Genomic DNA, 25,400 nt, shown 5'->3' on the forward strand with positions numbered 1-25,400 from the left:
GCCTAGGTGATGGCTGATGCCGTACACAGCCCCGAGTATTTAATTAATAACATACTAATTAGAAATAAAATTGCTTACAGCATCCTCTACAACTTTATTACAGTGTATAAGGTTTTGTTCATATTCTACATTTAACCAATGTTTCTTTTTGGTAATTTTGATGAATATAAATTAGGATTTCACAATAATTAATTACCTAATCGGTTTTACAATATTTTTGATTTCGTTTAGTTATTTTCTACTATAGAATAGCAGACAATATAACAAATAAGAGGCAACACTAGACAAATCTGTTTATAAAGCAAATGTCAAACATATACACACTTACTATTACTATGTATTCCTTTTTTCTTTTTGCTTAAAAGTTTAATATCCAACAAACAGTGCTTTGTTATGTGTTTATAATAGACGTTATAGACTTATAGTTAGTAAGTAAAATGGCAGATTTTGATGCTATTTATCCAGATGATCTCGATGACGGTGAAGAAAATATAGAGGAGATGCATGTGACATTAGTGCCAGATCCGATAGTTGTTCGTGGAGCTGGAAATATGACAGTGTAAGATTTCATTTTTATACTTACTGTATGAATTTCATCAGCTGTTTTCGTACAACTTCAACTTACTAGCCTATATCGTCCGTAATTTCTAGTTCCCTAGGTATGTTTTCTTTTGTTATCCTTTATAAAACGCCATTGAAAAGAGTTTTTTCTTCTATATTTTGACCATAAGCCAATTTTTAAAACATTGACAATATGTCATTGCAATTCAACATAAGTTTTTCACAGTATTCTAATTAATGATCTGATAAAGAGAAACAAATTCACTGTAGTGAATTATTATTTATTCATAAATAACAAAGAAACTGTTAGATTTCATTTTGCTTTGTTGTCCTAATTAAATCAAATTAATGAAGAACATGCTACAGTAATTCCAACATTAAATTCATTATCTTAATCAGGATAATACTCTAGAATGCAAAACCTAATTAATAAATTAATTATTAAATTGTTTCTTATTATTTTGTTTCTTAAATTCAAAAGACATGATTGGTATTAACAATTTAATATACTCAATAATTCTTACCACAAACTCCTTATTAAGGAAAATATCTGCACCTTTATCTTTACAAATTTAATGTATACTGCAGCATATTAATAGCTATTATAAACACAAAGATAAGATTAACACATAATTAAATATAATGGTGTATCAGTAATAATATGTATGAAAACTTAGCTTCATTATTTATATATTTTTATCTTGTCTAGTTTATAGCTCAAACTGCTGGTTTTGGATGCTATAATGGTATGCCTTATATTAAGTAAATAGTTTGTAGATTTTCTTTGAAACAGTACAGAGACTGCAGAGAAAGTGTTTTTAAATCATGTTTGTTGGAAATAAATTTTCTTATTTTTAATTAGACCTGACCATTATATTTCTCTATTTAAATGAAATAGTAGAATACTATATGCCATTTTTTTTTTTTTTTTTTTTTTTTTTTTTTTTTTTTTTTTTTTTTTTTTTTTTTTTTTTTTTTTTTTTTTTTTTTTTTTATTGCTTAGATGGGTGGACGAGCTCACAGCCCACCTGGTGTTAAGTGGTTACTGGAGCCCATAGACATCTACAACGTAAATGCGCCACCCACCTTGAGATATAAGTTCTAAGGTCTCAGTATAGTTACAACGGCTACCCCACCCTTCAAACCGAAACGCATTACTGCTTCACGGCAGAAATAGGCAGGGCGGTGGTACCTACCCGTGCGGACTCACAATAGGTCCTACCACCAGTGATTACGCAAATTATAATTTTGCGGGTTTGATTTTTATTACACGATGTTATTCCTTCACCGTGGAAGTCAATCGTGAACATTTGTTAAGTACGTATTTCATTCGAAAAATTGGTACCCGCCTGCGAGATTCGAACACCGGTGCATCGCAACAACGAATGCACCGGACGTCTTATCCTTTAGGCCACGACGACTTTAAAACACTTTATTTAGATACAATTTAAACTACAATATGCTACAACAATGCATCACTTTTTTTTTTACACACCCCTTTGATTCTTTTATTTACCTTGCTCTGGCTAGGCTGGCTTAACAAATTCATGCCCATCTATACTAGTATTATAAAGAGGAAAGATTTGATTGTTTGTTTGTTTGTATTGATTAGGCCCTGAAACTACTGAACCGATTTGAAAAATTATTTTACTGTTTGGAAGCTACACTATTCCCGAGTGACATAGGCTATAATATTTTTTGAAAAGCATTAAGGATCCTTACTAAAACTCCAATAATGTAACCCAAAGTGTAAAAAAAATACCTAAAATATTCTTTACATCACAAGCCCTGCGAAAACTATTGATGATAGAATAAAATAATGTACTATGACTTTGTAGAACATATTATTGCTTACAAAAAGTGTCGCGAAAGCATATATCTAACTATTATAGTTATGCCGCAATAAGTGTTCTTTTATTTAAAAAAATAAAACAACGTCAAATATCATTGAAATTTTTTTTAAAGCCCCCGAACGGAGCCAGAGCAGGCCGCTATAACAAATATATTTCCTTTGTTTCAGCTTTGGATTAAGTAATCGCTTCAATGGAGAATTTCCTTCTGGTCTTCAATCACGTGTTGCTCCTGAAGAATACCAAGCAACCATAGCTCGTATTAACACAGTTCTCAAGAAGACATTACCTGTGAATGTGAAGTGGTTGTTCTGCGGATGTGTCTGTTGTTGCTGCACATTAGGATGCTCTCTATGGCCTGTCATATGTCTTAGTAAAAGGGTACTTACTTTCTTTATTTCTAAGTTCTAAGTTAAAAACGAATATTTGACAACTGTGTAATTTTCATTTAAATGTGATACTGAACATTTGATATTCTGAAAATAGTATTGTGATATTAACTGATACCATCGCCTTCGAAACAATAAAATTAATTGGAGGTTGAGATCAAAGAGGCAAAATTGTTTATTCAAGTGCTTAAAGTTCCTTTGGCATCAATAAGAATGTTTCCCTATTGTGTATCGTTTTTATTAATACATTTTCTTTCTGATTAAATTTATGCATCAAACCTTGATCAATGGATTCATATGACATCAAAGACTTTTTCATAAGTTTCATTTCACTCTGTGACCCTCTATAATTTAAGCACAATGTTATTAGTCAAAAGGGTCAATTTGTTAATATAAAGTAGTCTTATCCTATCGGATACGACGGCCGGTGTAGGTACTCTTATCAAACGACGCGACCGATGTTCGAATCTCGCATGCTAGTACCAATTATTCTAATGAGATAATACGTACTTAATGTCATGCAGACAAATGCAACGACGAAAACAACATGTTCACGAATAACATCCTGGATGAAAGAGTAACACCTCGTAATAAAAAATCAAATTTTCTTAACTAAACTAGTTTTATAAGCTCACATATATAGGTAGGTATCACTGCCCTACCTATTTCTGCGACGAAGGAGTAATGCGTTCCGGCTCGAAGAGTGGGACAGCCGCTATACTGTATCGAAGGGTGAAAGGCCATTTGGTTTAACCGACATTTCGGTAAATACGCCCCGTTTATCTTTGTAATGAAAGGTCTGTTTTATTTGGTATTAATAATAACAATTCGATGTTTTTAATTGAACGTTAATTATGTTTACCTCACTCAAATAGTTGATGAAGGTTTTTTGTCATGATATTTTTCCAAAATTTTAAACTTTAAATGGTTTTCACCCCTCGATATACAATTAAGATAATCATAATGTCTCAAGGTTGTTGGCCCCATTTGCTTCATGATGTCTATGGTTCATGATAAAAACTTAATACTAGATGAACATTGATCTAGTTTGCATATCTATAACAGAACAACTTCAAATAGTTAATAATGTCTGTAATATATAAGATTAGAATGTTTAATGAACTTTATTGTAATTATTCCAGACTCAGCATTCTCTGAACAAGCTCCTGGAATGGGAGAACAGTCGTCTTTATAATAAGCTAGGACTTCGCTGGAGACTCACAAAACAGCATTGCGATTCTTCGTCTATGATGGAGTATGTACTTCTTATAGAATTTATACCCAAAATACCAATTTACAGGCCTGATTAAATTACTGTTTGTACTTACTAATTAATTTTAAAACTATCCTAATTAGTTTTACGCCATTCATAACGTCGAACGTCTGCATTGCATAGGAATAAAACCTTTGTTAGCAAGAGCATATTAGCTACTTTTGAATAACATTTTAAAGTAGATTTTGTGTTTAGTCTCCTATAAGTTTTACGAAACCGTGAATTGGTCAAACATTGTACTTTATGTCTTACATTACCGGCCGATTAGTGTACATTGTATATAAGTAGGTGGAACAAAATATGGACAAATAAATATTGTTATTTGGTATTTGTCGTATAATCAGCGCTGTAATAAATTTGCAAGGTCGGTTTGTGAATCAAATAAATAGAAACTTGTAAATATTTAGTAAAAAAAAAGCTTGGTGAGGCCCTTCTTAGTCATGTTGGAGAGTTTCTCTTAGTACATAGTGTGTGTTAAAATACAATAATTACAATATATTTTTGTAAAACGTAAAGAATTCGGTCATATGTCCGACTGTCTTACATACAACATAATCGATTTAAGATTAAATTAATAATTCTATCTAAACATTACTTCAGATATGTTTACATCTGAACGTTTATGTTATGTATTCACTTAACTAATTAAAAGTTTCAATTAATATTTTACTATTGAAAGTAATCATTTTGCTCATAAACAATATATATCAAGAGTGTAAGAAATTATCCTTACTAGAAAACTTATCTCAATCGCGTCTTCTTTTAAGACGAGTTTAGAGCTGCATATTTCTTCACGAGTTTTTATTAGTTTCGTTTTGCGTCCAAGAGAATTTACCGCCACGTGCCACACAACCTTGAACATGTTTTTTTTTTTTTTTTTTACCAAATGTCACTAAGGTTTCTTATAATCAAGAGTTAAAATTTTACACTAACTCTAATGTTCTTGCGGTTGTAATTGTTACGTGTAATTTGTTTTTCGCTGTTTCGAATGCGTTTTCATTATTATAAGGTCATAGCGTTCGTCATTCTCTCAATTCATTTTAATCATTTTTATTGTCGACGCGCCGGCGTCTAATTTAGTGTTGTAGCCTACGCAGCTCTGACAACAAGACTATGTTTACGTTTCGGTGAAATTGAGCACTATTAGTCGAAATATATATATAGATATTTTTTATTGCGTAATAGTCACGGCAATATCTCAAAAGGAACATTTTAAAAACTTGCAACTAGGTTCGTCTCACTATCAAATTGTTTTATCCCAAATCCAAACAAACGCAAAGAAATGTCTTTCTAGATTTACTGTGATTTTGTAATATCAGCTCCGTAATCGAGTGCATTGTACCTGAATGTTGATGTTTGAGATAATGGGTTGAAAGCCACGAGCGAGAACGTCGCTAAGCTAATCAAAACGTTTGGAACTGTGTTATTAGACAATTAGCTTTTAATGTTTTTTTTTTATTATGGCGCATCCAGGTTCATTACGAGAAGTGTTGTCACGTGACGCAAAGGATCCATATAAGTTTGGTTTAACCCATCAACACAGAAACAAAACATAGTAAAAATAACACATCACTACATAGTATAAAACAAAGTCGCTTTCTCTGTCCCTATATCCCTATGTATGCTTAAATCTTTAAAACTAGGCAACGGATTTTGATGCGGTTTTTTTTAATAGATAGAGTGATTGAAGATGAAGGTTTTTATGTATAATAACATCCATTAAATAGTGGAGAAATCAATAATAAATTACAGTTTCCGAAGCGAAGCGAGGGCGGGTCGCTAGTATTCTATATTTAATTAACGATGGTGTAGCGGCAGAAATAGATCTGCTACCGTCCATTCGATCATCCAGCAAGGAGGACGGTCTTACTGACCGGGCTCTAATTTACATTCTGGTTTCTAACTTGACAGTGCAGCAATATTATTACTGTGTAAATCTATGAGTGCCATACGCTCCTATTTTCTTGCCCTAGTAGTCCTTTGAAGCGAGAACAAAAACGATTCTTTCTAAAGCATCCTAGGGTCTTCACATCATGAAAGTGGATGCGCCTTTACGTTGTTCGAGAGGATATCTCGCCCTACTTTCTCTTTTCAACATGTTGTGAATGAGGAATTTGAACACGGCGACAACACCCCAACAACCATCCAACACATCGACTTACGTGTCGTTGTAATAACAAAATCATGAAAAAAATATGAAAAGTTTACTCCGAACGTCTTGCCACTTTCTCTTTAATTTTTGTACTGTTATCGAACGCAACGGTTGAAAAGCGAACAGGGTACGTTGACATTAAGTTGTAATTAAATAAGGAATTGTAAATATTTTAAGTACCTATAGATTATTATTTTTGTTCAAATAAAGTTTCACTGTATGTGATGAACGTTATCTTACTGTTCTCTCTTATTGTACCATAGATACAATACTTCCCTTTTTCCACTATCCCTTTTGTTTATATTTCATATTTAAATATAAAAACAATGAAAACTCCTTTTAGCAGACCAGCGCTGAAGAAACAAGAAAATACATTTTTAAATTGGTTTTTAATTTGTTATTGAATACGATTAATAGATTCATCATATATACACATAGTTACGTAACATACATTAAAGGCACTTATATTATGGTCCCTCCAACAATAAAAAAAAAATACTTAAAATAATACAGTACAATAAAATCTTTGCATTTATACAATTGACTAAGAAATTCAATACCATCCATACATTTCATTGACAATATAATAGTTTATTTAAAAAAAAAATGATTTCCTCTTGTCAAATCTTGTGTATTGAAATGTTTATTATTTTTTACCCTATTGATTTTTTTTTTGTATAATCGAACTCCACATTGCTTAAATAGACCGACGATGCTCAAACTACGAGAGAACCAAGAGGTCACTGTTACATTATAATATAATTATACAATATATATTAAAGATTAACATATTCTTGCACTGCACAGCAGAGGACTTGATATATCGCACCTTTAGAATTATAGGGACCTAACCCAAAACGTAGAGAAAGGGGACGGAGTGAAAGAGACCGATGGATATGTTTGTCCCTTTATAGGCTACTTTTGCTCATTTGATTAATAAGAATCGCTGAAAATGATTCTAGATCCATTTTTGAATTAAAGTTGAAATCCAAAAATTTCGAAATGGGTCTCTATAATTCTAAAGGTGTGATGTATTGGGGATCAATAATTAAATACGTAAGGGTCCTAGAGGGGGGATACATTATATATGGATAATATAATGTATCCCCCCTGGAGGTAAGAGGAAAATCATAAAAAGGCAAGTGTTCTTTCGCAATTAACGAATGTCCAATTACGCGCACCATTAAACACTAGTGAAACGGTGCCACCATTTTAGCTGACACTATAATATTTAATTTGGTATATTATTTTCGTTATCAATTTAATAATGAAACACCATATAATTTACAATCCAAACAGTTTCGCATCATCTCGTGCAAGCTCACAACACGCCCTGCCACCACGAGTTCAATAAAACGTATTAATGTTTGGAAGCCTATAATTTATAATCTAACCCCGCTGTATTTAACCACCTAATCATATATTTTAAAGCAATAAATCTCTTCTTTTTTTTCAAATTTTCGCTGTGACGGCAGCTTTTACAAAAACTATGAGAAATGTGGATGATGTCTCAAGAGATTGTGATAGTAACATTTTAATCGTAAGAAATAGTAGCTTGATGAGCTTTATTTAAAATATCCCAAAATTTATAAATATTAAGTGAATAAAATGAGTGTTTCGATAAGACCGGTGAAAACCTATAAAAATTTACAGTAAAACCGCTCCTTATCTTGATTAAAAACAAAACTATCAAAATATATAATATTAAGTATCAAGTTATTTTGATAACGTAGGCACAAACATGATTCATAAATTATTATCAGCATTAAAAGATAACATTGCACCTGTAATAAACAATTTTACATAAATAACAATACTTTGGACAAAATAAACAACTAATTATTGTTACATCATAAAATTTAAACTACAATACGTTCAACATTTTGTTAAACAAAATTAATCAGAAATCACTACTTTTATTTCAGATATGCCCACAAAACGATAAGCAGGTTATAGTTAATAATAATCAGATCGTATTTCGGTTTAGATTGAACAAAAAATCAGGCACAACCAAATTAATAATTGTTTTTTGAAACTATGAACGTTTTTTTTTTCAACCGTTCGATTGCCATTCACCCTTCATTGCTTTTTATTTAGACAGGGTCAATTTCATTCACAAGCTAATGAAGTAAATTAGCACACACTTACGTTATTATGGCAACATTGTTAAGTTGTACAAGTTAAAAATGGCTTCATAAAATATAATTCATAACTCACTGAACGAAAGAGGACTGGATATCTCTTATTGCATTGTAAAGATTTCGTTTTGTGTAAACTAGACCTTAATATCATGTACATATGTTTTAAAAAAAACTACGGTCCGGTCTAGTGAAATATCACAAACCTCTAGGGAATATATAAATCACAATCACACTGATCACAACAGTTGTCCCTTAGTTAACTCATTTGGACATAGTTAACGGGGAACTGCCCTTTCTTTCCGTTACATTCGCCATAGTACCATTCATCGTTGAGTTTTTCGAGTATTGTTATACTATCTCCTGGCACGAAGGGTAAATCCCCAAACTCGTTGGATTCGAAGTTGTACAAAGCTATTGCTGTTCCAATCGAAGGTCTCAGAGAAGCAGCGTCGTTTGGAAGAGGTACCTTGATCTCCACGTAGTTCGAGGGAAAGATGCCTTCGACTCCGCTTTTTAATTGTCCAAACAACCATTCGTGGTCCACTCGCCTTATCAACTTGATTCTGGTGTTGGCCTGTAAATTGAGGGCAAAGCAATTTCAGTACATTAATTGGAATGATTATCATAATAATTGTACGCATAAATGGTAATTTCCAGAACGCATTAAAATAAATTGGTCATGTACCTACATACAGTGAGCACAATTTCCGCAAACGAAACAAATTCATTAACTAGATTGTTTCTCGATAATGTTTTTTATACGTATGTGTAAACTTTGCTTTATTAAAAAAACATCTTAAATCTTCAAATTATGTTATCTCTTTGCACTCGAGATGTGTTTTTTTTCTTATTGCTTAGATGTGTGGACCAGCTCACAGCCCACCTGGTGTTACTGATTACTGGCGCCCATAGACATCTACAACGTAAATGCGCCACCCACCTTGAGATATAAGTTCTAAGGTCTCAAGTATAGTTACAACGGATGCCCCACCCTTCAAACCGAAACGCATTACTGCTTCACGGCAGAAATAGGCAGGGTGGTGGTACCTACCCGCGCGGACTCACAAGAGGTCCTATCACCAGTAAATGCCGAAATGCTTCTCAGTGGAAACAGACGGAACCAGTATATTTTTTAGTTTATGCGTATAAATAAATAGCCTATTTAAATAATAGCATTTTAAAACAAAGAAATTTCGATTTCACAATAATAAACCATAAAATTGAGTTTGATAAATGCAATAAAATTAACGCAACATTAATCGTCCACATGAGGTGGAAGTGCTGATAACCAGTTCCTGTGATAGTAGCTGATAACAAAATAATAATAAACAGTACAGAACGCTACGTCGCGTCGCCGGCGCCGCCCACATTCGTGGAACAAAAATACAACTCTAGAAATATTGGAACGCCCCAAACAACCTACGTCATTAAAAGCCATCTGGAGTTTTGCAAACATCGCGTTTTCTACGCAAAAGGGGGCCGGCGTGTTATGTATCTATTTGTTTTAATGATGATCTTTGGATCCCAAAGCCAGGAATTTCCATATAGAAATAATTCACTTGAATGATTTTGTCGTGTAAATATGAACATCCTACAAAGATGATTTTGTTTGATGGTGAAGAAATATAATTTTATTAATATAAATATCTACAGCTATAGAATATTTATGCGATTTAAAAAGAATCACATATGTATTATTCAACAAAACACGTATTGTATAATCTTTCCTGTTTTTTTTTTTTTGCTATTTCAGTTTTTCTCGCCGTCTCGTCAAAACTTACACAAATTACTTTTAACATTTGAGTGATCTTCACGGTCTTTTATCCGGTTTCGGAATAGCAACAATCTGATGAATAGACGTTTACTATGATAAATTAGGCTATTAGATTTCATAATTAGGTATTCATTACGAAATAATCTAAGTTCTACAAAAAATATTATTTCAGCTATAGTAACAGCTTAGTAATTATAAACATGACTTCATGTTTTATTATGTAAATATTGTTTGTATTTCAATTTCGATTGAGTCATATTTCAAATTGAGATTTAAAGAAAAAATTGTATAGTTATGTCTATATTATACTGGTAACATAATATGACATTATAAAGTCATAAGCCACAGAGAGGGGGCAAACAGGTTTTCATTGTCAGCACAGCAGTCGAATTAAATGCGCGCTACCTCGAAATACTTAGATTTTGTTTTCAATTTCGTGCGAAGTTTTCTTAGCAGATATGGAATACTTGGAACATTTGGTATTCCAGAATTCTAAGCATTAAAATCTAAAAGGCATCAGACATTTTAGCAACCCTCCTTTTGTGGCCGCCACCAAAGGCGCAAAGCCACCGTCGCTCTAAGCATGTCCTATTTTATTCTTACGTCTACCTAATAATAGAATACGCCTAATCGGATTCTCCTGATCCACTCTCGGTGCTTTTAGGCACTTCAAGCGCCGGTCACCGTTCTCGTCAAACTTGTCCAATGCGACGAATTCGATTTGCAACCTATCCCATAGAGCAACCCACTGAGTTTATCGTCAATCTTCAAACTTGGTCACGATTCCGATCCGGCGGTAGATTCAGTGAAGCACTACTCTTGCTAGGGCAGATGTTAGCAGTCTCTCAGGTTGAGCCCCGTGAGCTCAACTACTAGTCCGCTCGTAGTTGAAATAAACCCTTAGGCGACCAACGATTAGGAAAGAAAAAATCTAGCTAAGTAGCCACTGAAACACCAACCCTAAAACCATTTGAGCCACCTGAACCAACCGTAGATAATCAAAATAATGTTGAAGATACTGATGTGGCAGTTTTTGAGCTATTAATATCAAATAAATAAGCCGGTCAGCAATTAGCGCACGAAACTACGTTAAAAGGTGTCGAAGCAAAAACATGAATTCATGAGGTATTCGATTCTACAATTTCAATTTGAACAAACTAACTGGTAATTTGCAAATTAGAAAAAACGTTAAGTCGAAAACTGATTAACTCTAAATTTTTAGAATTTCCCTTGAAATTTGATATTCCATTGTATTTAAATTGTAAGCACAGTTTATTGAATAACTACAGACCGGATTAATTCAGTCTGTTGTTATTATTAGAAACTCGTTTTGACTATTACGGAAATTTTAATACTACTAATAAATCTCTGATTCGAAAATGTAGCGAAGATATATCAGCTACCTCTAAACAGTAAAAGCCGGGTATATGTTCCGTAAATATGCCGCGAATACAGAAACCGTGAAATGGAAAAGCGCGTTTACAAAGGATAATCGGTTGAATACCTTTTATTTTGATTTATAAAATATTAAAATATAAAATATATTGGAATTCTTTTTATCAATGTGTATGTACCGATTAGATCCGCGAATATACTGGTGATAGGACCTCTTGTGAGTCCGCGCGGGTAGGTACCACCACCCTGTCTATTTCTGACGTGAAGCAGTAATGCGTTTCGGGTTGAAGGGAAGGGCAGCCGTTGTAAGTATACTTGAGACCTTAGAACTTATATCTCAAGGTGGGTGGCACGTTTACGTTGTAGATGTCTATGGGCTCCAGTAACCACTTAACACCAGGTGGGCTGTGAGCTCGTCCACCCATCTAAGCAATAAAAAAATAAAAATTGGATCGCATTTTTAAATCCACGAATAGTCGAAAAAGCGAATGAAGGAGGTGCGATCAGGGGAGATCTTACGTATGTGCAAACTTTTAGGGAAAATCTGATCCAAAGAATATGTCCAAAAGAGGCCATAGTTATAGAGGACCCGACGATGATTGCGGGCTCACACAGTAACAACTTCATAAAACATACGAATATGACCCATAGACACAGCCCACTGATTTTCTCGCCGGATCTTCTCAGTGGGTCGCGTTTCCGATCCGGTGGTAGATTCTGCGAAACTATGCTCTTGCTAGGGTCAGTGTTAGCATCACTCCGGTTTAAGCCCCGTGAGCTCACCTACTAGCTAAGGTTACGCTGTAATAGCCCATCAAGGTTATCAGCTTAGGTAGAAAAAAAAAAACAAATATGATATTTAGTTCGTGTTGATGTAATAAATTAGTGGACCGTTTTGCGTTCGAATATACTTCTAACGCTTTGCATAACGTTACGTCACTATCTAATTTTTTTTTTATAATTTAAGAGTACCATATAAAAACAATTAAGTTTCTCGGTGGCGGAGTAAGTAGCACTCCTGACTTTCTAACATTCGTTTCTTTCCTCTAAGTATGGGTGTTTATCATATTTATATATTTTTTAAAAATGGACTTCTTTAAAGTTCCGTGTGTCACTGTGTAGTATTCATAGCACAGGGTATCCTAGGTCGAGGCCAGATGACTGTGTGTTATCTGTACCTAATTATTTATCTTATTTAAGTACCTAAATCTAGGTCTGAAATGTAGTACACAATTTCAAATGAACTAATGCATTTTTAGCAGAGAATGGTATCAAAACTATTTTAGAATACGACTTAAGGTAGTATTTATAGCTGGATGAGATTACAATAAATTCTCTGACCCACTTGGACAGTTCTTGGGCGAAGAAAAAATAATTAAAATAGTTCAAGTGGTTTAAAGTCGAGTTTCAAATTCAAGTTAATTATGGAAATGTGTGGAAGCCGATCATTAAAACATTTTACTATGGGTACAAAAGAATATTTAAATATTGCAGAAATACATGTCAAATATTTTCTATGTAATAATGACTTAATATGACGAAAGCCGAATGAACCTTCTAGCATAAAGCAACTAAAAAAAGTTTTGCTTTTGTCATGAACTTCATTATTAGTATTAATATTTTATTAATCGATTATGTACCAATAATAATTATATTTCACGTAGATATTTGTTTAGAAAATTTCACAACTTTCAAGTAAAGTAGACAACACTAATGTAATAAACATACTATTGAAGAAATGGCCTTAAACTTCATGACACGTGAGAATTTTCTACACAATGGAAGTACATATATAAATAGATCATTGCTTTGGCTTCCAGCCATGTGACGATAATGAAAAAAAACTTGAAAAATAGCAATATTTTCACTCTTTCTATAACAAAAATTTAGATTAAAAACACTTACTGAAAAACACAAGTCGTCTGGATGATCAGTGAAGTAGTCAAAGATAGCAATTGCATATGGATCGTCTTCTGAAATTAGCTCTTCAAAATTCATGGAGTCAGTCCAAGGTGTGGGTTCATCAGATAGCAAAGGTGGTGGAGGCGGAGGTATTGTGGGCATTGGTGGAGACCCTTCTCTATCCTCACTCTCAACATCATTTTCTTCCCAATTCAATTTTGCATCCTTAAATAAAATACATTACAAAGTGAATTGAAAACTTAACCTAGCTAGTTTACTACATTGTTTAACTATTTCATGTATTTTGCATTAATATTTATTCAAAAAAAACAAAATCGTCAATTTGTGTATATTGATAAATTTTCCCTTTACTTTGTACAATGGGTTCCATTTACAAGCAATCAATTGTAGTAATTGTAGAAAAAAATCCTTTTTACGTCACTAAGAGTAGTCACAATATTTATTCTGGACACTGTCTATGATGAAGATATTTTTTTTTTATGGATGTTGAATGATTACCGTCCCTCATGGACGTCGCAATGTCAGGGGCAGAGCCTAGCCACTGCCTACCGAAAGTTAGTAGTCTGAATTTTATCATTAATATCAATTCCATTCAAATACTGGTGGTAGCACCTCTTGTGAGTCCACACGGGTGGGTACCACCACCCTGCCTATTTCTACCGTGAAGCAGTAATGCATTTCGGTTTGAAGGGTGGGACAGCCGTTGTAACTATACTTGAGACCTTAGAACTTATATCTCAAGGTGGGTGGCGGATTTACGTTGTGGATGTCTATGGGCTCCAGTAACCACTTAACACCAGGTGGGCTTTGAGCTCGTCCACCCATCTAAGCAATAAAAAAAAGCATATTTTATGGATGGAAAAATGTTTCCTAGTAGGACAAAATTCATTTAAATATTTAAAGATAATATTGTTTTTTTTTTGCTATCTAGAAAATTTAAATATATAATATATAGAAATATGCTGCTATAACTTGATTCGGTTAAAATTAGCAATGGGTTCTCTTTGTCAATGTGATTAAGATTTACAAAAATAATTTGATCCTAATTATGATAAAACAACAGCAAATTGATTTGATCTTTGTTAATTGCATTTACGTGTCTAGATTTTTAACTTGTTTTAATAGGTAATGTTCTTTAGCTTTGATTATAATTGAAAATTTTAATATTTTTTTTACATATTATATTAAATTGATTTTCATTTTGTTTTATTCAAGCATATGTGGTGATACAAACAATGATTTATGTCATAAAAAAATAACACAAGGCTACTTACATAATGATCTGAATATTGGTTCACTTTTTGTAGAGGTTTTGTCATGTTAACATTCATTTTGGTGACCGAGAAGGTGTCGCCTAAACTATTTTTCAATAGTACTACATTGTCTGGTGGTTTAGGCCTGGCGGGCTTTGCTCTGATAATTGTTGGACCTTTCAATGAAGGAGCTTGGGCATGTAGATTAATACTTGTTAAATCAAATGGATCTTTCATTATCATTGGTTTTTTCATTATTAGTGGTTTAGCTGGTTGAGGTGAAAAAGGATCAATCACAGTCATATCATCGACTGTATCATTCTTCCTTGTGTTCATAAATAGATCAAAATCATCTTCAAAACCACTCTCGGCCTGTGAGGAGTTTCCGTTGAGAGCATTTTGATGACTAGTGGATGTTGTAGCATCGGAACCAAAGCTGTCCACACTTAATCCATCGCTGCTAGACCTTGTAGTAAATGTAGGAGAACTGGGTGGTGAAGATAGGTCGATCAAAGCACCAGTCTGTATATTCTTTGGTTCACATTTAGGAAACATTTTATTTGAATCCAATTCACATTCAAAGTCAGATACTATGCCCTGTAGCATAATATTTTGATTGTTAACTGATCTATTTTTACGGGATAGTAAAGATGAAAGCACATTTGGTTTTCTAATAAAATGGGAAGGTTTAGCTGGAATATCAGGTTGTTTGTTTATTACTCTGGGTGGTGGTGGTCTTGGAGGAGGCTTTTTCTTCTGGACATGTGGAGTAGGTTCAAACACATCACCAAACGGATCATTATCCCAATTAGTAGTTGGACAGTAGCGGTGCACTCCATTCACAGGCACGTTAGGGGCAGGTCTAGTAGGGCCCTTCATCCCTGTAAAAATACTGATGTTTGATTTCAAAGCTCACTTAAGGAATCTGTGTAGCTCATAAGGATGAGCTACACAGATTTCTGTTGTATATTTTATCAAAAAATTCTAATCACTTATTAAAATACATCCAAAATCCTCAATATATTTATGAGTTTATGTAGCTCACAAAATTAATTATTCAGACCAACTAAAGAGGTGTCTTGTATTCAAAATAGTTATTTTTAATATTTAATTCTATTCACTACACTCGCGGCAAACACTCAACTCATCAAAGTGAACATTTCGATTAAAGTCAATAGTCCGATTGACTGGGCGGAACTGCAGTTTGTGGAGCACCTTAAATTGATTGTTTACTAAAATAACGTTAAACTCCCAAGCAGCCAATGTAATATATGATGGTGAATCTAAAACGAATTTAATTTTGCAAATTTCAATGACTACAACAGTACCTGGCACTAAGAACTACGGCCTTGATATTTCGACGTAATTGCAAGGAAGGGTTAATAACTGATTATGATTAATGTCATCTCCGTTTTCAAAGTTTAAAGCTACACAAAAACCTTTAATACACAAATGTACTTGTTTAGTCTAAAAGAGAGTTGGGATGAAGTTATAAACTTAAGTACCTTGTCCAAAGTGATCCATTATTGAATTAAAATAACGATATAACGCAGCAGAAGCTATTTGAATAATTAATTGATGAATAATATTGTGAAGTCGTACATATGTGTATTATCTGTGGTGGTCATATGTAACAATGAATATGTTATCTATGGTAACAACTAGAGTTGGATACATTGGTGTTTATTGATGCCTAATAGGTATAACATTGTTCCTATTTTTTATGTTTGCTAATCACTTGCAAAATTTTGTTTAAAATTCAATTCTCTAAACAGAAAGAGACTATTATTTAGAGTTATTTCAGCCGTGTTGAATATATAAAATATATGAATACACACAGACGCTTGTTGTATATCATTGAACAGCAAACACCCTATTAACGTTTGTATTGTCCAAAAACGAAAAACGCGTTAAAACTACTGTTTATAGATATTAGCATGAATCAATTCAATTCAGTTTCATTGACAATCATTTCGTTCCATTCCAAACTTATTAGGTAGTTAAATTATGGCTTCGACCCATAGAGTTAGTATTTAACTCCATGCTTCGTCAGAGGCTTCGACCTCTATTTACAAAAGAGTTGGCAGTATGGACTACGTTCGCTTATCCAATAGATAAATAATAAAAAAAACACGCTATGTATCATACATTATGTGCAAAATGGACAGGTGAATGAAGTTAGCCCCACAAAAAATTTTTTTTTTTCCTATTTTATACTTATTTTCTATTAATTCGTTTGTTCATCTTTTGTTCATGATTGTTCACTGTTAATAATTGTTTGTTCTGCAGTTATTTATTTAAAAAAAATATTTAAAAATATACCTACAAGTTAGCCCCTCTAATGCAATTTTTAATATTTTTTCATCCTTAATGACTCGTAAATATTCATTTTCGATTGTTCTTATATAAAACACGTTTGTTCTCTTTCGAAATTACTCGTTTTTTGTTTAATTTACTATTTTTATAAATGAATAAATGTATGCAAAATATGTGTACTGCGCATGCGTCAACTATAATGCCTAAACTTTCTACGCGGTTTTAATCGTGAAAAAAAAAACAAATATAAATCCTGAAGGAGCAATTAATTGGTATACAGTTTAATTAAAAAAATTAAAAATAAATAAATGAAATAATGTGCATTGGCGTTAAGTTATACCAAATACATTTTTTCCATCCTCTTACCTATCGTTGCTCCTTCAGGATTTATGTTTGTTTTTTTTTCACGATTAAAACCGCGTAGAAAGTTTAGGCATTATAGTTGACGCATGCGCAGTACACATATTTTGCATACATTTATTCAACTAATAAAAATAGTAAATTAAACAAAAAACGAGTAATTTCGAAAGAGAACAAACGTGTTTTATATAAGAACAATCGAAAATGAATATTTACGAGTCATTAAGGATGAAAAAATATTAAAAATTGCATTAGAGGGGCTAACTTGTAGGTATATTTTTAAATATTTTTTTTAAATAAATAACTGCAGAACAAACAATTATTAACAGTGAACAATCATGAACAAATGATGAACAAACGTATTAATAGAAAATAAGTATAAAATAGGAAAAAAAATTTTTTTTGAGGGGCTAACTTCATTCACCTAAAATGGACATTATGAAATCAAATCAATGAAATAATATTCTCTATTAAAAAAATTTTTAAACTATGTCCGGACCTACCTACCTAGTGATTCCTAAATGACAATATGACAATTCATTCAAAGATAAGGCGGCCACCATTATGGCAATAACATAGTGATTAACAAATACGTTCTGTGTGTTCTGACTCCGTCAAGACCACTGAAGAAAGTAAAAAAGGATCTTAAATTGCCATTTATAACTAACTTATTATCTGTAAAAAATATATATATGTCCCTGACAAATATTTTATAGTATGTATAGTATGAAAACGATGTACCTATTCATTGATACAATACAATAGTTAGTACTAAAATGACAGTGCTTAAAAGTTTTCGTCAATGTTGTTAAAAAATATTCAAACATACCCACATATATTTACTAAAATAGCGGAATACCAATTTTCTTAGCAGGAACTTGGAATACCAATATCATACGGCTATGCTGTAAAAATAGAAGTAATAGAATTAAATTAGATGGAAGGATCGAATAATTTATGGATTTGTGTTACATCTAGGAATTCCAATGTCGATCAATATTTTGCAGTTGCCTATACATATTTTAGCTAATATCTTAAGAAATTTAAAACTAGGAGATATCAGAAATGTGATATTAACATGTAAAACTTTCAAGAATTTAATAGTTAACGATAATGGAGTATGGAGAGCGATTTGTGAAGATAGATTAATTTTGCATAATAACTCTGAAAGGTAAAATATTTGAAACTACACAAACATAAATTAGCACATTAGTAGTATCATATGGTCTAGACTCTCTAGACTTAATAATATATTTATTGCCACTTGAACAATAATTAACGAAAATGAAAATGAATGAAATGGAATGAAAACCGAAATTACCTTTTATTCAACAGAAATGACACAAGTACATGGTACAACAAATGTCGTATTTCAAAGAACTGGTGGAATGGCATTTATAAGAGAAAGGTAAAAAACTAAATTTAAGCAGTTCTTAACCAATGCATTGTTTTTCATATTTTATCAAATAATAAAATCAAATTTAAGTATTAAAATAGACACTTTTGCCTGTTGATCTGGTGCTAAGGTGTCATGCCTGCTCAGATAGGAACTGCTCCATGCCTATTTCTTCTCTGATGCAGTAATGCATTTTGATTTGAGGGGTGGGGCAGGCATTTTACTGTAAAAACGAAGACTTAGAACTCATGTCTCAAGATGGGTGGCAGCATTAATGTGGTTAATTTCTATAGGCTCTGCTAACAACTTAAAATCAGGGGGGTGGCGAGCTCGTCCACCAATCTAAGCAAAAAAATCAGCCAATTATCAGTGTTCACATTATCATCATCATTCATCATTTTCCTGCCATTCTCTGCACAACATGTTTTCTCCTTCCATACTCTTCTATCATATACTGTTCTATTCACAAGAATCACTATATAAAAGCTACTGCAACTACTACAATGATATAAACATAGTCACAGTAAATGTGAATAAGAGTAAAAGTAGAGAGTAGTGTAAGACATTCTGGTGACACTTAATGGGCTATAGCAATATGATGCTAATTGCTATAGCCCATTATGAGGAACCTTTGATGCCTTTATTACAAATAACACTTTTTGTACCTTACCTACCTGGCTTTATTTGTGGAAAAATAAACAATACCTTAGTAGCAATCAGTGCAGGCTTGAAACACTAATGCTCAAAATTGGAAACTGACTGTGAGACTATAGAAAAATGAAGAATATTTCTGCTACAACAACAACAAGAGGGAGTTAGAAAGTGAATATTATTAAAGTTTTTAAATTTTAGAAATATTTTTGCCATGTAATATCAAAGCCTTCTGATATTTAGTAATTACAGGAACTTTGGGACTTCACTGTCATCATTGCAGTTTCAATTTAAATGTTAGGCTATTTAATTGGTGTCTTGTTTTTTGTATGACTATTTTAGCCCATACATGATTTCCTGGGTACCACTGCCGATTATCAATAATTTCAAACAAATTATTTTCAGGTAATTTTACAAACCTCATCAAACTACATGCCGTGGCTGAAATACCACAATTCAGAATTCTTGATCTTCTCGCTTGGCTCAGAACTTTTCTGCCATGCTTCGGACCAAAAAGGATTCCCAAACAGTAGAGCAAACTGGAAAATTAATGTTCCCACAGTGAAGAGAAGTGATGTGAGGACCAATGATATATCTCGATTTGTTGTTAGTGACAATATGATAGCCTGCGGAAATAGGTGAGAAAATTAATAAAAATGTAGAATTTTCTAAAATTGTGATTCCTCTAACAACATATTTACCAAAGGTATGAGACTTATAAAAAAAAATTAAATTTTTCAGAGATGGTAGCTTGTCAATATATAAAGTGAAAAAAATGAAAAAAAGGCCTCGATTAATCCAGCATATTAAAGACTGTCATGAGGAAGGTCAAGTAGAAGTATCAGCTGTAGAAATTATAGAAAGTGTAGATGGTTACTTCATAGTGACTGCATCTGGGAAAAGTCCTAGTGTTGTACTTTGGCAGTCAAATGAACGTTGCTTATTTCAAAGTAAGTATAATAAAATTATACACTTTCATCTATGCCAGTTTAACTCATCACAATAAATATTTTCAATAACAAGTAATTAATTCAGCTGCTTAACGTATAATTTGTAAATGCTAGCGACTTAGACATAAGTTATTGGAACCAGTTTGATTCAATTTAGTTAGATTTTAAACATTCTCAATTAATTTTCCAGGTGAAATAGATATAGCTATACCCAATGGTAATGCAGTTAAATCTCTAGCTGTCTCTAACACAAAGGATATGCTTGCTGTTGGCCTTGATGGAAACAGTTGGCCCATTTTGCTTGACGTCAATACGTAGGTTGATTTCAATATTAAAACAACTAACTTGATGAAATAATGGTTTTATATATGAAACTGCTTTCGTTTCGTTTGAAATACACCAGTTTTTGTCGTCATGATGACCACAGTGCCACCAGATTGAACAGCATAAGTAGTTTTGTATGCAGAACACAAGCGATCTAAAGAATGCACTGACTGCTTTGTAGGGCCACTATATTGATGACAGCTGAAAGAACTGTGAATGTAAGGCAAGTAGTGCGAGATATTCAGTGGCGTAATGAAAACACTATTATATATGTGACACATTCAGGAATGCTAAATCAGATAGACACAAGAATCCAAAAAATTGTGAGTTATAATATTTATCTTCCTTATTGCCTTTCGTTTATCAATAAGTTACAAAACATATCTTAATTGACCTGTATCTTAATCTCAACCATTTCAAATAATAGATATTTAATTTCATTTTTTCACTGGTAACCAAGCTATCCTGAATATAAAATTTTCACTCTCTCATGCAACTACTGTACTCCAACAGGTACCAATAAGGCTATGGATCACTCGATCTTAAAAAAATCCATCTATAAAACCTTACGACTGTATCATTTTATAACTAATTCCTTGGAGTTTACCTATATCGATTTCTTTTTGTATCCTATTAAGTAGATGTAGTTGAGCTGACAGAGCTTTAAACGCCACTGCCTAACTTAAGATGTTTCAATCTCATATGTATTAGAATACCTAGCTCACCCTTCTAAGACCTTCTTATTATACAATGAAAATATAATCAGAATCCATACAATAGTACGCATAAAAACCGCCGACTTCACACTAAAAACGATTTCTTTCAGACGATTATTTAATTGCAGTAGTTAGTCAATATCCATAATAGTTGCCATAAAATATGTTTAAACAAAACTGATGATTTAAAAAAAAAAACTAATGATATTTTGTCAGCCTTCTTAATTAAAAAGCAGTTGGTGCATTAATAACATCACATACGGTAAACAAATACAGACCACTTTGTTACATGTTACAGGTCTATGACGCCAAAGATCCTTTTCTATCTCGATTGTACTGTGTAAAAACTGACCACAACAATGCAATATTGGTTGGGTCATCAGAGTATTCGCGCTGCGTACTCTTCGACGCAAGAAATCGTTCTAGTCATGTACAGGTATGTTTAAGACTTGTTCAGATTTTTAATATCATAACCAATTTAAAGATTTGTTGATTGAAACCCTGCCATATATACCGTATTTATTGATCTCCATGCTCTAGTTTTATCGTAATAATTAACAGAACACACGGTTACTCTGAATGGCCTGTATAAGATTTTTTTTTTTTTTTCCGGGCCGAGGGCCGAACCTCCTACGAGGTCCCCGCGCCTAGGGTGCGCGCGGGGTATGTGAGACTCAACGATCTGCAGGTGTTGAGAGCAGACCGCGGGCCCAAGGAATTTAGGGCCCACCCACTAAACGACTCCCCTGCACTCTTACACCCGGCGTCCGATCTCCGTCCGGGGTCAAAACCCGGTCAGAGTAGGGGGGTTCCCGCGGTCAACACTACAACCAGACACGCGGCGCCACCCCGAGGACGCCCGACCGACGGGTCGTCGAGGCGATAATCGACGACCAACGACGTCAGTCTCCGCGGTACGGCGGCCCTTCAGGCCGCCCGGGCGATGCCGCTGGTGTTCCGGGATACCCCGCTGGGCCAGAACCAGCCTGCCGGGTCGGAACGCGATACACCGCCGACCGGGTTGCTCTTCCACAGTATGTTCGGCGACGACAGCGACGACGAAAATGCGGACCGCATCGCAGTCCGCAGCCGCCGACGCGTCGTCCCGTCCTCCTGGTGCCAGCGCGCTAGAGTGACGGTAGCGTGCGGCGCAGTCTCAACCCCCTTAGGTCGCCCCGTGACCATCACCGGGAGGAGACTGCCTCCTCATAGGGGCCGGAGCTGGACAAACGCCCTCCTCCGACCCCCGGCTCGACGGCGGCGGCACGGCGCCGAGAGGGAGGAAGAGTTCTCCCTCTCCCGTTCCGCCGCCTCCTTCTGCGAGATGGTGGACTCGCAGAAGTCGAGCATCGCCTGCCAGGACTCATCGCTGCCGAGCATCGCAGCCACGACGGTCGGAAGCGACAAGTCCGGTCCTATTTTTGCAACGAGGACGCGGCGCTGCTCCGCGAAAGCGGGGCAGCACGCGAGCGTGTGCTCCGCCGTGTCCTCGTTGCAGCCACTGCAATGGTGGCACTTCGGCGTCGGCTCCCTCCGGGCGACGAGGTGCAGGTAGCGACCGAAACAGCCGTGTCCCGTGAGCACCTGCGTCGCTCGGAAGGTGAGACGTCCTCGGTCGCGATTCACCCAGTCCAAGAGGACCGGGCGGATCGCCTCGACGGTCCGTCGCCCGTAGGCGGGGTCCGCCAGGCGGCGAGACCACGCCTCGAGCACGGCACGCCGAGATTGAAGGTTCCGCGCTCGAACTTCCGCCGCGCCGGGACGCGGCTCCCCCCTGGAGCGGAGATCACATCGTCACGCGTAATCCGCAGCAAGCGCCTCCGCTTCCAGGTCCCAGGGAGGCGTCCCGGCGAGCACGCACGCCGCCTCGAACGAGACGGTGCGGTACCCACGAACCGCCCTGACCGCAATCGCGCGCTGCGGACGTCGCAACGCTGCGACGTTGTCACGGGTCAGGGCGTGGTACCATACGGGCGCCCCGTACAGTGCCATTGACCGCACCACCCCCGTGTAGAGGCGGCGCACCACCATGTCGGGACCCCCGACGTTCGGCAACAGCCGACTCAGCGAGCCGGCGGCTGCCATCAGTCGGGGACCCAATCTTTCGAAGTGAGCACGGAAGCTCCAAGCCTGTATAAGATTAACTCAAGACAGTAGGTAATGAATGGCATACTTAGTGACATACTTATGCTCGCATTACCGCTCGTTTACACCCCAAAAATCCTAGATCCAAAGACCCTGGTCTGCATGAGAGATCGTTATAAGAATAATATATGGATACACAGATATCTCTAACAGAAATTTGACACTTAATAGAAAATTATCTTGTAACAATATTTTTTGTGTTTATTCGTAATACATTGCGCGTCCATATGGTTTATATTATTATATTTTTGTTAATATTTTATCACCTTCGTGCTACCTCTTAAAGGAATAATAATATTGTAAAAAAGTAAACGAACTCTTGCACCTCGCCCGGTGAATCTAGTATAACTCTTCAAGGTTACTAGTACAGGTAGACAGTATAGATAAGGCGTCCGGTGCATTCGTGTTGAGCGATGCACCGGTGTTAGAATCTCAGGCGGGTACCAATTTTTCTAATGAAATACTTACTCAACAAATGTTCACGATTGATTTCCACGGTGAAGGAATAACATCGTGTAATAAAAATGAAACCCGCAAAATTCTAATTTGCGTAATTACTGGTGGTAGGACCTCTTGTGAGTCCGCGCGGGTGGGTACCATCACCCTGTCTATTTCTGCCGTGAAGCAGTAATGCGTTTCGGTTTGAAGGGTGGGGCAGCCATTGTAACTATACTTGAGACCTTAGAACCTATATCTTAAGGTGGGTGGCGCATCTACGTTGTGGATTTCTATGGGCTCCAGTAACCACTTAACACCAGGTGGGCTGCGAGCTCGTCCACCCATCTAAGCAATAAAAAAAAAGCTAAGGAGAAAAAACTTGTACAAAATAGAAACTAAAGTCGGTTACAAAGCCGCATGTGGAGCCGATGTGTGGATACTGTAGTATCATGCACCCAACTAAATAGATTTTCCGTAGATTTCTTACAGTATTTATACATTTATCGATATTCAAAAAGAAGCGTGCTCGCTTTTTGTCCTGTGTGCTTAGTGCGAGTTTTTTAACGTTCTCGATAGCGTAAAAGTTAACCCAATTTTGTATACAGTAGGAACAGCGCCCCTAGCGGCAAACGTAGGCAAAAGATCCCACTCCATACAAATATGAGCTAACTTTTACGCTATCGCGAATGTTAAAACACTCGCACTAAGCACACTGTGTGGTAAAATGTTTTTAAGTGTTAGGAGAGCAGGGCCCACTGCTCTTAATGTTTTTTTTTTTGTAAAAAGTAGTCATTTATGTACAATGTTGACTAATAATAATTATAATTAATAAACCTAATTTCAAGCAAAATTGTATGAAATAATTTCAGATGTATTTCACCCAACGACGACCATCTCCTGTTTATAGTCTTGACTTCGATTCTACAAAATTAATTGCTGCCGCCGATCGTGGACTGACTGTGCTGAATTTTAACATCAATGGAAAAGCAATACGGCAACGTGACTATTCGCATGTTTTTCACTCGATGTAAACTTTAAAAAAAAATACATATGAGCAACTATTATGTATCAAATAAATTATATTGATCAGAAATGGTATGTACTTATTGTGCGTTTATCTTATCATCAAGGAAAATTGTAAAATTGTTAAAATAAAATCATTACCCTTCTTTCTTCTTTTTCCTACCTATGCTGATAGCTTTGAGAGGCTATTTCAGCTTCTCATTGAGGTGTAGGTGAGCTCACGGGGCTCAAACCGAAGTGTTGCTAACTCTGGCCCTAGCAAGAGCAGTGCTTCGCAGAATCTACCACTGGATCGGAAACGCGACTCCCTGAGAACATCCGGCGAGAAACTCAGTGGGCCGTCTCTCTGTGGCTTAATTTACTCGTCGAG

The 25,400-nt window shown here is 35.3% G+C and overlaps 3 protein-coding genes across 5 annotated transcripts; 2 read left to right on the plus strand and 1 right to left on the minus strand.

The window, feature by feature from the left end:
* Positions 1-298: 298 nt before the first annotated feature.
* Positions 299-6,459, plus strand: LOC114243636 (cysteine-rich hydrophobic domain-containing protein 2). The gene is made up of 3 exons (XM_028175195.2): positions 299-559; positions 2,582-2,792; positions 3,943-6,459. The coding sequence occupies exons 1-3, from the start codon at positions 438-440 to the stop codon at positions 4,108-4,110; spliced, it is 501 nt and encodes a 166-aa protein (XP_028030996.1). The 5' UTR covers positions 299-437; the 3' UTR covers positions 4,111-6,459.
* A 136-nt stretch (positions 6,460-6,595) lies between these two features.
* On the minus strand, positions 6,596-16,370 carry l(3)05822 (SH3 domain-containing lethal (3) 05822). 3 transcript variants are annotated; one of them, XM_028175219.2, is made up of 4 exons: positions 16,217-16,370; positions 14,733-15,592; positions 13,441-13,662; positions 6,596-8,940 (listed from the first exon to the last, which is right to left on the minus strand). In XM_028175219.2, the coding sequence occupies exons 1-4, from the start codon at positions 16,233-16,235 to the stop codon at positions 8,623-8,625; spliced, it is 1,419 nt and encodes a 472-aa protein (XP_028031020.2). In that variant the 5' UTR covers positions 16,236-16,370; the 3' UTR covers positions 6,596-8,622. The 3 variants fall into 3 exon arrangements, with proteins under 3 accessions (XP_028031020.2, XP_028031022.2, XP_028031021.2); XM_028175221.2 differs by having other exon boundaries at positions 16,040-16,328; XM_028175220.2 differs by lacking the exon at positions 16,217-16,370 and adding an exon at positions 15,856-15,923.
* A 1,481-nt stretch (positions 16,371-17,851) lies between these two features.
* Positions 17,852-25,100, plus strand: LOC114243675 (F-box/WD repeat-containing protein 4). Its single transcript, XM_028175254.2, has 8 exons — positions 17,852-18,558; positions 18,723-18,795; positions 19,840-20,072; positions 20,176-20,384; positions 20,575-20,698; positions 20,890-21,031; positions 21,723-21,860; positions 24,877-25,100. The coding sequence occupies exons 1-8, from the start codon at positions 18,374-18,376 to the stop codon at positions 25,036-25,038; spliced, it is 1,266 nt and encodes a 421-aa protein (XP_028031055.1). The 5' UTR covers positions 17,852-18,373; the 3' UTR covers positions 25,039-25,100.
* The last annotated feature ends 300 nt before the right edge of the window (positions 25,101-25,400 follow it).

The sequence above is a fragment of the Bombyx mandarina genome, chromosome 07 (assembly GCF_030267445.1).
Source record: "Bombyx mandarina strain Sakado chromosome 07, ASM3026744v2".
Taxonomy (NCBI): domain Eukaryota; kingdom Metazoa; phylum Arthropoda; class Insecta; order Lepidoptera; family Bombycidae; genus Bombyx; species Bombyx mandarina.

Excerpts from the sequence above, each read along its gene's own strand:
- LOC114243636 (XM_028175195.2), top strand. The coding sequence starts at position 438 with ATGGCAGATTTTGATGCTATTTATCCAGATGATCTCGATGACGGTGAA. Across the intron at positions 560-2,581 it reads GGAGCTGGAAATATGACAGT|CTTTGGATTAAGTAATCGCT; the intron begins GTAAGATTTCAT and ends CCTTTGTTTCAG. Across the intron at positions 2,793-3,942 it reads TCATATGTCTTAGTAAAAGG|ACTCAGCATTCTCTGAACAA; the intron begins GTACTTACTTTC and ends TAATTATTCCAG.
- LOC114243675 (XM_028175254.2), top strand. The coding sequence starts at position 18,374 with ATGTCGATCAATATTTTGCAGTTGCCTATACATATTTTAGCTAATATC. Across the intron at positions 18,559-18,722 it reads TTGCATAATAACTCTGAAAG|AAATGACACAAGTACATGGT; the intron begins GTAAAATATTTG and ends TTTATTCAACAG. Across the intron at positions 20,385-20,574 it reads TGAACGTTGCTTATTTCAAA|GTGAAATAGATATAGCTATA; the intron begins GTAAGTATAATA and ends TTAATTTTCCAG.